General features: G+C 34.5%; 2 protein-coding genes across 4 annotated transcripts in view; one reads left to right on the top strand and one right to left on the bottom strand.

Moving 5' to 3' along the window:
* LOC142357315 (metal cation symporter ZIP14-like) overlaps positions 1 to 14081 on the top strand; it is a 339525-nt gene that overhangs the window by 118039 nt on the left and 207405 nt on the right. The window lies entirely within an intron of this gene.
* Positions 1 to 14081, bottom strand: part of LOC142334837 (uncharacterized) — an 89574-nt gene that overhangs the window by 26311 nt on the left and 49182 nt on the right. The window contains exons 11-13 of the mRNA XM_075383165.1: positions 13401 to 13561; positions 10815 to 11206; positions 97 to 268 (exon numbers count right to left, since the gene is read on the bottom strand). Of these exons, the coding sequence (XP_075239280.1) occupies positions 97 to 268; positions 10815 to 11206; positions 13401 to 13561 (725 nt within the window). The remainder of the gene's footprint in view (positions 1 to 96; positions 269 to 10814; positions 11207 to 13400; positions 13562 to 14081) is intronic.

Here is a 14081-nt window from a genome sequence, read left to right as displayed (position 1 = left end):
ATACAAAAACTGATATTGATACAAACCAAGGGTGTTATAATTGTTACCAAATACAGGATAATTGATCAGCTCATATTCTGCATAATGAATTCTAACCTTAACGTTGATGATAGGCCACCCAATCAAAATGGAAAGATCTGTTGTGTCGTCTACGAGATTCTTGGACCCCGCGTAGGATGTTGGTGCAGCTGCTATCCATACATCAGACACTGGCACCTCGTGTTCAACCTCAAGAAGAGCCTCTCCTCCCGAAGAGTCCTTAGTGCTCCTAAAATAACCACATCTACAAACATGATGTGCCAACAATAAACTAAAGCCTGGGTATCAGTTCCAGATAAAAATGAATTTGTTAATTTACCCTTTTCCAGCTATAAAAATTTGACTTCAAGTATCGAGCTTCGCTATAGCGTAGCTTCGAGCAGGATTTTATGTATAGTTGTATGTCCTCTCAGAGGTACTTTTTGCCTTTTTCTTTTTTGATTTCGTGTAGTCTACATACAATTCCAACTTTACAATACACTGAACAATTATTCTGCAATAAATGGTACTCAAGAGCCATAATGTAATAAGACGAATGTAACGGGATCTCTATTTGGTTCACATTCTTACCCCCCCCCCCCCCCCAAAAAAAAAAAAAAAACCTTTCATAATTACACTTTGCAATTTGTCCCCTCCAACATATCGCGCGATCGTCTCTGTTTCAATTCTGATTCCTTTTAAATTAAGACAATACAACCAACCCATCCCCGTCAATAAAAATAGGAATTAGATTCTGTGAATTTTGATCCAAAATAGCGTCAATGACAAGTAATTTATTATAAATGACAACATTATTGACGGTCATAAATTACGATTGTAAACAATATTTATGCTTCTCTTCATGATCATTCATCTTGAGTTGACTTTCCCCACAAATTGTTTCATTTGACTCATGATTTCAGAAGTTGACACCTAATTTAAAATTTATCTTTAACATTTGTCTCGATCAGGTTTTATCTGCCCTCAAATTGGACAGATACTCATGAAATCGCTCAAAACCTCGCATTTTTTATAATTTTGATTAAAAATTTTTTAATCATAATTTCTATTTTCATTTCAAAAAGACATAACAGCAGAAGTAGTTTGTTGGTTTACCCCTGCTCAAAATATATTTTAAATCCATATCCTTGTAAATAATGATGCTGTCCCGATTGATTATTTCATTGGCAATGGTTAACTGCTTTCTACCACAGAGGATTGCATATTCGATTGATCAAATTCCAATCCACTGGCGAGCTTCCATTCCGATTCGAACCGGGCAGCTCCACGAGCAATTAGTACGCTATCCTGCGAAAGATTCCCAAGATGTAGAAGACGACACACTGTCAAACTCGGACAAAAAATTTGATCCAGTCAGCAGACAAAAACGACCTAACTCCTTCACCTGGGTCTAGCGCAATAACGCCGAGTCGAATTCAAGAGCCACAGAGCATGGTTTGCAACCATTTCAAAAACGTGATAATACCTGTTTCAAATTATAAATGGATTCAACTTCGAAGGTGTTTTTCCCACCAACTACTGTAACTAATCGATTGGTGCTTAAAAATTTCTGAAATATTCATGCTCAAAAAAAGTCAACGGTGCTGTAAAAAATTTGTAATGCAAATGTACATTACCTGGGTTGCTGCACGAAAAACCAATAATGAAAGAAAACAATTCGAAGTTCAAGATTTTCTAAAAAGTAAAGTTGAGAGCAGAGTAGAGATCTGACCTATAACTTCCGGTAAAAAATAGAGCTCAATCTTTTTCTTACACTAGTAAGTCATATGTTACTGCTCTTCAACGCTAATCACTTCATATTTTCCCAACTCATCTGATTTCAAAGTAGAACGTTTTTCTCAAAATATATGAAAACATTATACAAAAACAGAAAAAAAAACAAAAAACGAGACAACCCGAAGAAAAAAAAACAAAACTGAACCCGAAGAATCCGAAATTAAAAATTCAAAAAAACAAGTTGCCAAAAGTTTGTCAATTATTGGTACAAAAAGTAGCCGATAAATCATTTTTTTACTAATATCAAAAACTTCTATTGGGAGTTAAACTAGATGGCTGAAGAACAAATTGATTATTTTATAAAACATATGCCGTCTGTTAATACTACAATTTCAGACAAAACCAGAAACCAATAGCTAGTAATTTTTTTAAAAAATGAACTCTTGCAAAATCTTCTCCCCAAAAAGAAACGGGGGAAACGAGATGACAAAAACATTGCCTGCAAAATATGAAGCACCACCTGTTTCTTAAACTAGTGAGGCTCAAGTAAATATATCTAAATTTTGATTCAAAAGAAAAACAAAAATTTTATAAAAGAATCACGAAAACAATCATTGTTTCAAAATTTAATTCGAGAGAAATTTAACATTTTAAAAAAACTAAAGAACCAATTCTAATCTAACTCTAAGATTGTAAAAATAAATTAAACTCCTGATGTTTTCAAAGATTAAAACAAAAACTTTTATTGAAATCGGAAACTATCATCAAGTTGGTTCATTTTTTCAAACTCCCTAGGGGGAACGCGATGCTTTTAACATAACCGACGTCAGGCGATCTCTTCTTAAACGACTGACCAGCGTTCGCTTGGTCAGCAGCTTGCTGTGCGTCTTTGGGAGGCTACCTTTAGCTTGATTGAGTGGAGGTGAGGTGAGCATGAGGGGGGAGCGGTAATGAGCACGTGTCGGGCGAATGTTCAGGGTCACCGGTTGAATAGGGGGCGGGGGTTGAAGGGAGGAGGGGTCCAACTCTAAGAGCAACTCTTCACATCAATAATTTGTCTCAAATAACTTCCGTGGAAGGTACACTTAGAGACTAGTAACCCGTAACGCTCTTAGAGAACTAAATGTCCTCCGGGCTTTAGATATTGATCCCTTTTTGAGAAAACGGGGCAGACAAAACTACGTCAAGTGAAAAATCGCATTGAAAAAGGCCACAAGACTAACATAATTGGTACAAACTTCGTTTGAGAGCAACTAAACCCGTATTCCGGAAAAATAGATTAAAAAACAGTTAAAATTCGTCTTTAAAGGCATTCAAATTATACCACTCAAGTCCTTCTCCGACTAATAATTGAGGGCGTGAGGTGGAAATGACACAGAAATTCAGTAGCAACAAAAAATTGGCAGTAAAACAATTCGAGAGCAGTTACCTCAACACGAGCCCTAATGCTAAGAAGAGACATAGGACGAAAGTATTGCGCAAAATTGAGAAAGATTGCAAAAAAGATCAATAGTTTGGATCCCTAATGAAAACAACCTAATATTGCCGGCGAGATGGCAAACGACTGTCTATTTTAAGACTAATTGAGGGGGTTGGCGAGCATGGTGGAAGGGAGGGAGATGGATGGGGCGAGCATGGGAGAAGGCGGAGGGAAGGTTTGAGCGCGTGTGGAGGCAAGCGAGCGGGTTAACGGGTGGATTGAGGTCAATGGGCTGTTGGGGAGGAGAGTAAGAACTCTTAAGAACCGACCATCATCCTTCGTAATCCTTCACACCATGAAATTAAGCCGATCGAACAGTTTCGATGAATCATATAATTATGACTAGAGAGTCGTACGGCTCTAATTTAAAAGAATTTGATGCCCTCTGATTATTTGAATTTGATTACCTGTTTATACCATTTTTGAGGACACAATTAACTGGTGAGGCAAAAAAAAAGATCTGATGAAAATTCGATGAACAAAATCTCGTTCTACTAGCAGTACCATTATAATCGCCCATTCGTTTAAGAGAAACTGCAAAAATAAAAAACATAGCTGGCAGATTGCCAGAAAATAGCCGCAATAGCTTCGTAAATCTGCAGTCTCAAAAATAACAGTTAAAAAAGACAGACAAAAAAAATCGTCTTTTCATTGGAGGCTGATATGTTATCTTTTGATTAAAAATCTGTAAAAATTTTTGCTGCCTCTATTAGCTGCTCTCATAAAACCCTCATTTAGAGTGAGACACAACCATTTGACCTTATATCTTTGAATTAAAGTCAGTAAAAGTAAATTTCAAAGTGAAGACGTCATTTTTGAGAGTGAGGTAAGTAAGAAAGTGACCAAAATTTAATCACGTGAATGAACAAAAAACTCGTTCCCTAAGAGCGAAAAATGACTTCATGCACGCAATTCAGTTGAGATTGCGTAAACGAATGAACAAAAAGCACATTTGAAGTAGTTATGACGTCATATGGTCGCAACAAAAATCTTAACGAAATAGCAAAATATAGCAGGACAAGTCCTGACATACAATTCAAAGAATTTTCATTGACAAAGCAAAAAACTAGAACTAGAACGGACTATAAGTGAATTGGGAAAACCATTTTAAAAAACAATCAGATAATAAACAAAAAAATCAGAAAGTCAACGTCAAAATGCCGCAAGTGAAAACAAAAAACCACTAGCGAGAAATGTAAATTGATTCTAAAAAAAACTAGGCCTAGAATGAACTATGAATGGATTGGAAAAACCATTTAGAAAAAAATCCAATCCAAAAATTGAAAAAAAACAGTAAAAATCAAAGTGAAATTGCTGCATGTGAACACAAAACCACTATCGAGAAATCGAATTTTTGTTCAAACACCGTTTTATCACTCTACTTAAAGATTAGAGCGAAAAAAACTCACTCCAAAAACCACTCGCTTTTTCGCTCGTTCCCGTTTCGGCGTGACCAAAATCACTACTGAAAATGTGTAAACAGATCTTAAAAAAACATAGCAGGACAAGTCCTGGCGTACAAATCAAAGAATTTTCAGTGACATACAAAAAACTAGACTTAGAACGGACTATTAATGGATTGGAAAAAATCATTTCTATAAAAAATCAGATCAAAAATATGATAAAAAAGAAAATCAATGTCAAAATGCCGAATATGGACACAAAACCACTAGCGAGAAAAGGAAATTTGGTTGAAACAAAAAAACTAGGACTAGAATTAACTATGAATGGATTGGGAAAACCATTTAGAAAAAATGATCCAAAAAATCGAAAAAACAGGAAAAATCAAAGTGAAATTGCCGCATGTAAACAAAAAACTACTATCGAGAAAGCAAATTTTTGTTAACACCGTTTTATCACACTACTGAAAAATTAGAGCGAAAAAACTCACTCCGCAAAACCACTCGCTTTTTTGCTCCACTTACTGTTTTGGCGTGACCAAAATCACTACTCCAATTTGACTTCAAAAATCATGAAAATGGGTGAACAGATCTTAAAAAAGCCGGAAGAATCAGATAACTACTCATCAGAGAAAACGTGCCTCCAATAATTTCGGATTATCTTGAAATAAAATCAGAAAACAAAAAAAATCAAATCTATTAAAATATGATAAAAAGCCTGATCAAATTCTGCCATAAATTGAGACCCCCAAAATAACTAACTCTGCCACAATAACATCAACACAACTAGTACCTACTAAAACCACTTATAATTTTTTTTTAAATACTTGAAACCAAATCATGAAAAAATAAGCTCTTACAAACATATTTGACTAAAAAACTGGAAAAGTAAATATATTTTTTAATATTACAAAAGCAGATAAATTAAAAAACAATTCTTTTCAGCCAATAGGTTATCCAGATGCTCGCAAAACAATAGGCAAGCCATAATAGGTTAAAAAACTTGTCTAAGGAACAGAAAAAAAACTGAAAAACTGTAACCACGTGTTAACTAAAAATTGCTCAAGTAATAGGGGTCTTTTCAATACCCATTTGAGGCAGTAAAACAAAACAATAGTAAAAAAAATTGTAAAAATTAGCCCAAAATTCAGCAAAATGCGTTAAAAACATCCGAATTAGCATAAAATTCAAATAAAAAACATTAAAATCACTACCAAACCCAGCCTAAAATTAAATGAAAATCATAACCAAACCTCTTAACCAAAACATATTGAGAAAAAAACCGCTTTAAAATGCCGCACGTGAACAAAACATTTCGCCCGCTTATAGAATTTTTTTCACACCTCAATTTCTCGCTCTCTAAAAATAGCGATATGAACAAAAAACCACTCTCTTTTCACTCCACTCTTCATTTTGTTCAGCAACAAAATCAGTCCAATTTTTTTTTCACGTGTTTCATTTCCCGCTTCAAAATTCACTCCAATAAAATTGATTAAAAAAAGGACTTCTCCAATACTCTTCTTCGAGTCTTAAAAAGACAGCGCTCCAATGCAATTCAAATTCTTTGAGTTGTAAAAAACCAAGAGAAGGTCAATAATATCCTCAGCTATCGCTTCGCGGCTATTAAAAATAAAAGAAAATGAATAAAAATTAATTATCTCTAATTAAAACATGGCATAACCCACTAGCGTGGGTTATTAGACGAATTACTCTCAGATGGTTAGCGAAGAGTTGTACTTGTTATTTGCCAGCTTATTCTTGGAGAGCTTATTTTCATTGGTGAGGTAGGGGCAAGAATGTGGAAAGAATGGCAGGGATCAAAAAGGTTGAGGGGTATCCAAACCACCAAAATTTCCCTTTCCACCACAAGGGTACACCAATTCGGGGGGAAAGAATTTAAAAATCATCCTTCAGATTTTGAATTTACACTAAGGGTGTTACATAGCTGCTCAGTTTATTAATGACCTCGGGCTTTGTCGGTTTATCCTATTTCCCAACTTTCATTAGTCAGACGAAAAATCAAAAAAGGCGTATAAACAAGAGTAGCAGGACTAAAATAGTTGCTACAAATTTTGTAGCAATTGAAAACTCTGTTCGATGCCAATAGCAACCTCACTGCCAAGAGCTAGAAACAATTGCTCGCATTTATTAAGCTTACATCGGCGAAATGCTCTCAAACAACAGACATGAGCTCAATTTTGCGTCAGCGGTGGTGACTGGCATGATGTTTTTGTCCTTTAAAAACTACCATAATATTTTCAATTCCACTAAGCCAAATTTAACCAAAATTAAACCAAATTCGACACAATTTAACTTGACTTTTAGCAGTAAACTAGGACCAATTGTATTTAGATTATTCATATTGTTAATGAGAGAGCAAGCTACACCACGTCAGGTAGCCAAGCGTGAAAAAGTTCATCGAAAAATCAAAGCTGCCCAGCAAAAATTTTGCAATAAATACACGGCTGCAACTGCTTTAAATTTCGATCGAGAGAAATTAACTACATCGCGAAAACTACCGATACTTTTTTCTCTCTGTTAATTAAGAAGGGATGCAGAGAACCACAAGTGCTGAAAATTTATAAAAAGCGTACTGTGGGTTGACAAATCAGACCTCCAAAAACTTAACTTGAAAAACTGCAAGAGTACGACGGCTTGAAAGTTTTGTGTTGAAATGGCTACCATCAACAATAGATTTTCGTCAAATTTTCAAAAAAAAAAAATAAAACTAAATAAACACAATCAAAAAGAAAATTGCCCCGGGTGTCTAAGTCATACTAAAAGTCTACGGAAATTAGGATTGAGTGGTGTCAATCGTGAATACCAAATGAAGGTACCAAAGTCAATTATCGAAATTCCAGCTGATTTCAATAAATTATTGAAAAACATCTGGTGCACTTTTGAGTTGACATATCAAATTGCCACCAATTAACGCGTCTAATTGAGCTAACTTATATAAATTTTCAATGCTAACAAAAATGGGGATAACAAACCCTAATCCCAGCGTGTAAAATTCGGCTTCTTGTATGATCCGCCACAAAATTGGCCCTAAAAATTTTGCTCAGAAAAAATTTCAAGAGAAACAGTACATTCTAGAAGATAAATTGTTTGCTGTCGGAGTGACCTAATGCCTTGACACGAGGTCGCTTGCGCCGAGTGCTGGGTACAATGTCCGGGGGGGGGGGGGCTCGGACTTATGTTTTAACTTATTTAGAATACAAATAAGAAAGGTATTTTTGTTAGTGCGAGAGGGAACAACTTAAGGCGAGAAACTTTAACAAATGGCCGATAAAGACATATTTAATTGCGTACGTGTTTTCTAAGTGCCTTTCTATGACTTAATTAACCTAGCCGGCAGATTGCCGGAATAACTGCGAAAGAATAGACCTGCGTGCCATATAATAGAAATAGAAACAGATCCAGATCTAAATTGAAAAAAAAATTGACGCCGCTCAAAAAAACTAGGTAAAAAACATTTAGCGATAAATTTAAAAAGCTTGTTAAAATTCATTCCGCAGAAGCCTCTTATTAGGGACCTTTACTGCACAAATGAGTTCCTTTGACCTTAAACAAATTCAAATTAAACTTAAGTTTTAAAGTGCAAAAGTCATTTTATTGAGTGAGGTAAGTCACGTATGATCAAAATCTAATCACGCAAATAACCTAAAAACTTTTGCTAAAGCGAGTGAGAAATGACGTCACGCGCGCAAATGCCGTTAATGAGAGGAAGAACTCATTCAGAAAAATTGATTTTTCAGCTTTGCTGTGTGAAATAAAAAACGAAAAAAAGAGCGTCAGACGACGAAACAAAAAACATAGCAGGACAAGTCCTGACGTACAATTCGTAGAGTTTTCATTGACTAAACAGAAAACAAGAACTAGAACGGACTATAAGTGAATTGGGAAAACCATTTTAAAAAACAATCAGATAATAAACAAAAAATCAGAAAGTCAACGTCAAAATGCCGCAAGCGAAAACAAAAACCATTAGCGAGAAATGTAAATTGATTCTAAAAAAAACTAGGCCTAGAATGAACAATGATAGGATTGGGAAAACCATTTAGAAAAAAATCCAATCCAAAAAATTGAAAAAAAAACAGTAAAAATCAAAGTGAAATTGCTGCATGTGAACAAAAAACCACTATCGAAAAAGCGAATTTTTGTTCAAACACCGTTTCATCACTCTACTTAAAGATTAGAGCGAAAAAAACTCACTCCAAAAACCACTCGCTTTTTCGCTCGTTCCCGTTTCGGCGTGACCAAAATCACTACTGAAAATGTGTAAACAGATCTTAAAAAAACATAGCAGGAGAAGTCCTGACGTACAAATCAAAGAATTTTCAGTGACATACAAAAAACTAGACATAGAACGGACTATTAATGGATTGGAAAAAATCATTTCTAAAAAAATCAGATCAAAAATATAAAAAAGAAAATCTATGTCAAAATGCCGAATATGGACAAAAAACCACTAGCGAGAAATGGAAATTTGGTTGAAACAAAAAAACTAGGTTTAGAATTAACTATGAATGGATTGGAAAAACCATTTAGAAAAAAATCCGATCCAAAAAATCGAAAAAACAGTAAAAATCAGAGTGAAACTGCCACATAAACAAAAAACCACTAGCGAGGAAGCGAATTTTTGTTCAAACACCGTTTTCTCACTCTACTTAAAAATTAGAGCGATAGAAATTCACGCCGCAAAACCACTCGCTTTTTCGCTCCACTTCCTGTTTCGGCGTGACCAAAATCACTACTCCAATTTGACTTCAAAAATCATGAAAATGTGTGAACAGAGCTTAAAAAAAACATAGCCGGAAGAATTCCGGAAACGACTCGAAGTGAAAATCCATTTAAACTCCATCCAACTACTCATCAAACAAAACGTGCCTTCACTAAATTATGATTATCTTGAAACAAAGTCATGAAACAAAAAAGTAAAAACAATAAAATCAAATCTGTTAAAATGATAAAAAATCTGATCAAATTTTGTTATAAATTGAGATCCCGAAAAAACGATCTCGGCCAAAATAACTTCATCAAAGCAACTATTACTTAAAAAAAATATGTGAATTTTGAAAAAAATACTTTAGGCTAAATTATGAAAAAAAAAGCTCTTAAAAACAACTTTCCCTGAAAAACTGGAAAAAGTTAATAAATTTTTTAATATTTCAAAAGACATATAAATCAAAAGAAAAAATCGCTTTAGCTGATACGGTTTCCAGATGCTCGCAAAACAATAGGCAAGTCATAATAGGCAAAGAAACTTAACTAAAAACAGAAAAATAAACGAAAAACGTAAAAAACGAAAAACTACAAAAAATTTTAAAAAAAAATAGTTCCCATTTTCGCCATTTTTTTGTCATATTTCTCAACAAAAAAATTATTCTTACCCACAAAATTGCAACCAATTGTTATCATAAATTTTCTCAAGAAGAAGGGGTTTCTTCAATACCCATTTGAGCCAGTAAAACAAAATAATCGTAAAAAAAACGCAAAAATTAGCCTGAAAATCAGCAAAATACATTAAAAACCTCCGAATTATCATAAAATTCATATGAATTTCCAGTAACCTTCAAAACACTACTGAAACCAGCCTAAAATTAAAACAAAATCATAACCAAACCTCTTAACCAAAATAAATGAAAAAAAAACTGCTTTGAAATGCCGCACGTGAACAAAAAAATTTCGCTCGCTTAGAGAAAATTTTTTCACACATCAATTTCTCGCTCTCTCAAAAACAGCGGTATGAAGAAAAACCACTCTCTTTTCGCTCTGCTCTTCACTGTTGTTCAGCAGCAAAACCACTCCAAATTTTTTCACGCGTTTCATTTCCCGCTTCAAAAATCACTCCAATAAAATTGATTAAAAAAATGACTTCTCCAATACTCCTCTTCGAGTCGTAAAAAAGACAGCGCCCAATACAATTCAAATTCTTTGAATTGTAAAAAAACCCTGAGCACTGCAATATAGCTTCGCTCAGCTTACAGCTTCGCAGCTATAATAAACGAACTCCCTTGACGCCTTAGTGCCAAGCTTTTTTTACCCTTGATTCCCTAATCTTTTTATTCCTTGGTTTCTTAGGTGCATAGGGGCTGTTTTAACACGTATAGATAACTCTGAAACATCTTACGCGTATATCGGTTTTCTCGATGGTAAGAAGTTCAAAATATACTAACAAGATCTTTGCGATGACCATTTTGTAGTTGTACAAATACAGGCAGCAATCCTTGACCGTATTCTTATGTACCAGTTTAATGGGCGCATCCATAACATAACATCCACCACTGTAAAACTGGGAATCCGCCGGATCGTCTCTCATAGCTTCCAACCCCCCGGCTGCTATCATTTTGTTATGCGTAACGTCTCCCAAATCGGATAAACTTTTAGGTCGATTCTTCTTGTTCACGCCCCGCTTCAGATTCCTGCGTGGAGCTGTGTTTAATACCTGGGGGTGGTTTCTAATCAAGTTCTCGTCTTTGCTCGTTATGAACCGAGGGACCTTATGGTTCTCATTATTTGGAATACTCGCTGACTGGTTTTGAGACGCTTCTGGGTTTAATTTGCCCGGCTGAAAACAATCAAAAGTCAATAATCGGTGTCTTGGACGTTAACAAGATTGTTGAACAATTAACACAGCAAAAGACACTTGACACAATTCTAATTTACCAACATTCCTCTCAGTTAGACTCCTGTTAACAAGCCCATTTTAAATCTAATTTGAAAAATGGCTGCTTTTGAAATCTACCTACTTCAAAACAAAATGAGTAATTGAAAATTCAAACCATTTGCAGAGGTACAATTGTTCAGAGAAACTCAATAATTGCTGAATTAAGTTTTCACAAAGTTAGCCTTTAATATAACTCAATTTCAATGCGTTACAAGTGACGTGACAACTTATGAAGACATAATTTACAAAAGTGATATGGTTATAAACCAGAAACTTCAATTTGTGAAGAGTATAAAATCCGCAGTGTTTCGTAAATATCAAATTGTCAATAAAATTTCAAAGTTTTGTTCAAAGAACATAGTAAATGTTGCGAGCATTAGAGTAAAAAGAGGGAACACCTAATTATGCAAACCTGGCAAACTTTGAAGAGAAGACAGGGGTCTATCTCCATGTAAAAGGAGGAAACACAGATCTGTAATTTTGACAATGTTTGTGGGAATCAATATTTCGGACACTCTTCAAATTGGAGGTAATATTGTTTGAACGCTCAAGGCCCTTTTATGATCACAAGGCAACAACTTATGACTTATAAATCAATTCCAGTTAACATAATGCTTCATGAATCGAAGGAACAGTTGCAAAGATGCCAAGGTGGACATTGTGATCCTAAACTACCTTAAAATTAAATTCCAAGTTTTCAACACCACTATCTCTTTACAGATGCTTTCCAGAATTGTTTTTTTTTGAAAATCTGGCAAGCTATAGTCATTAAATTTCGCCAACAAACGCATTTTCATTAATAAAATCTTGAATTATTGTACAGGGAACTCCAAGCTAAGATCTATCAAAAAATGAGACTAACAAACTCTTTACTGAAAGGATATCAATGAGCCCTAATTGATTAAAAACAAAAAATCCGTCAGGGATAAATTTTCTCCAACCAAGAAATTATCTTAACTTTATCGACTTGCTGCTATCTAGCCATATAAAATTTTCGTAAAGAAGTTACGGTAAAGCTGCTTCGATAATCCCTCGGCTATCAAGTTAGATTGATACATCTATTCTACTGTTCGATTCTAAAGTGTTAGTAGTTATCACAAATCTCCAACTTGACTGAAAATTGAACTTATTTATTAAGAATACAGAGAACACTTATGGTTCAATGAGCTCAGAAACAACGGCAGATTTCATTTTCCAGAAAACTTAATAACGCATAGCTTCAGTAAACAACAAACAATCGACAGACCAAAAGGGTAGACAAAAATCGTTACCCTTTGAAATCTCTTGAAGTCTCAACCGAGGATAAATTTTGTTTCCTAAGGACAAAGTGCAAATTTACACCACATTTAGCAAAATTTTGTTTTGGCATTGTACTTACAACGTAATTAAGTTCGCGATCTCTTCTTTTGCTATGTTTTGAGGAAAACCTGTAATAATGTTTTTTAACTTAATATTACGATGCTTGTGATATTTATAAAGCTTCATTTCAAACGAAAGCTATAAAAAGAACTAAAATCTAAATCTTTCTCATTTTATGTGGAGCAAATTTGACATCATAAAAAATAATAACCGTATCCCATCTTTTCCGCTGAATAATGATAAGCTAATAATGTTTTTATATTCTCATAATTATTACATAAAACAAATTGTAAAATTAAAAATCTAAACAAAAATTAAGGTTGTTGTTATTTACAAAACATTATAGAATCTTTAAAATAATGTTTGTAAATTCTCCTCATAATCAAATAGCCAAATTTTAAAATCATGGAATGCCAGTTAGGATCACACAGACTTAATCATAAAAACTTGGATTCCCTAACATTTTTGAACAATGAGTGAAAATAACCGACACTCTCAAAGTCTGTCATTTTACAGACATAAAAAATAACGCTTCAACATTATCAAAAAAGCTAGAAACCCTAATATTTTAAGATGTCGATCAGAAACGAGACAAACTTTCCCAACAAGACGAATTTTGCCAGTCAGTCACAGAAAACTTCCAAAATTCTGCCAAGCGAGCCACCATGCCTATTGAGCAGAAGCCTTTGATGTTTGCAAACTGATTGGCGCAAGTAAATTGTTGTCAAATTATTACCTCCAAGGTTGCCGCCGCCGCAGTTCCTTCAACTCCTCTCAAGTTGTTCTCCTCGTCCGTTCCCACACACTTTATAGGTGGTGGTTGTGGTTGCAGTTGTTTACACTCAGGGCTTATTTTGTTGTTTCCAGTCGCTCGTGTTGCGAGTAGATTGGTTGGGTCTTAGGCAAACGACCGATAGTTTTAGGACAAAAAGTAAAATTTAGGTTGAATTAATTGAGGCTAGGTATTTAAGGTGGTGAAGTTTTCGGACCAATATTTCTCCAAAATCAATTACCAGGTATACTATGAAAGAACACGCAGATTGCAGCTTATAATGTGCTAAACCTGTTAATGTAGCGCCATAATCAGCTTGACTGGCCCACTTTCCAGTGGTAGTGAACAGCAAAATATGGATTCAAAATGCTAAAAATGAGGTTAAATGTCAAGCAAATTAAAATTTAAAAATTACTGAAGCACTTCAAACGACAATTGTAAAATAAATGCTTATCCAATCACGACTCTTGAAAAAATAATTGGCGGAAAAGTGCAAATAGCTATTTATACAAGTTGAAAGGAAAATAATTTCTGCACAAGTTTTTCAAGCACTTTTGAAGCAATAAAACTCCTGACGCAATCTCCTCAAGCGCTGCTTAAACAATATAACATTTGAAACCATGCGAAAATTGAAATGGAAAAAAT

Source organism: Convolutriloba macropyga, chromosome 2 (assembly GCF_964194025.1).
Source record: "Convolutriloba macropyga chromosome 2, txConMacr16.3, whole genome shotgun sequence".
NCBI lineage: Eukaryota > Metazoa > Xenacoelomorpha > Acoela > Convolutidae > Convolutriloba > Convolutriloba macropyga.
The sequence above is the reverse complement of the archived record's forward strand: the minus strand, read 5'-3'. Positions and strand labels throughout refer to the sequence as shown.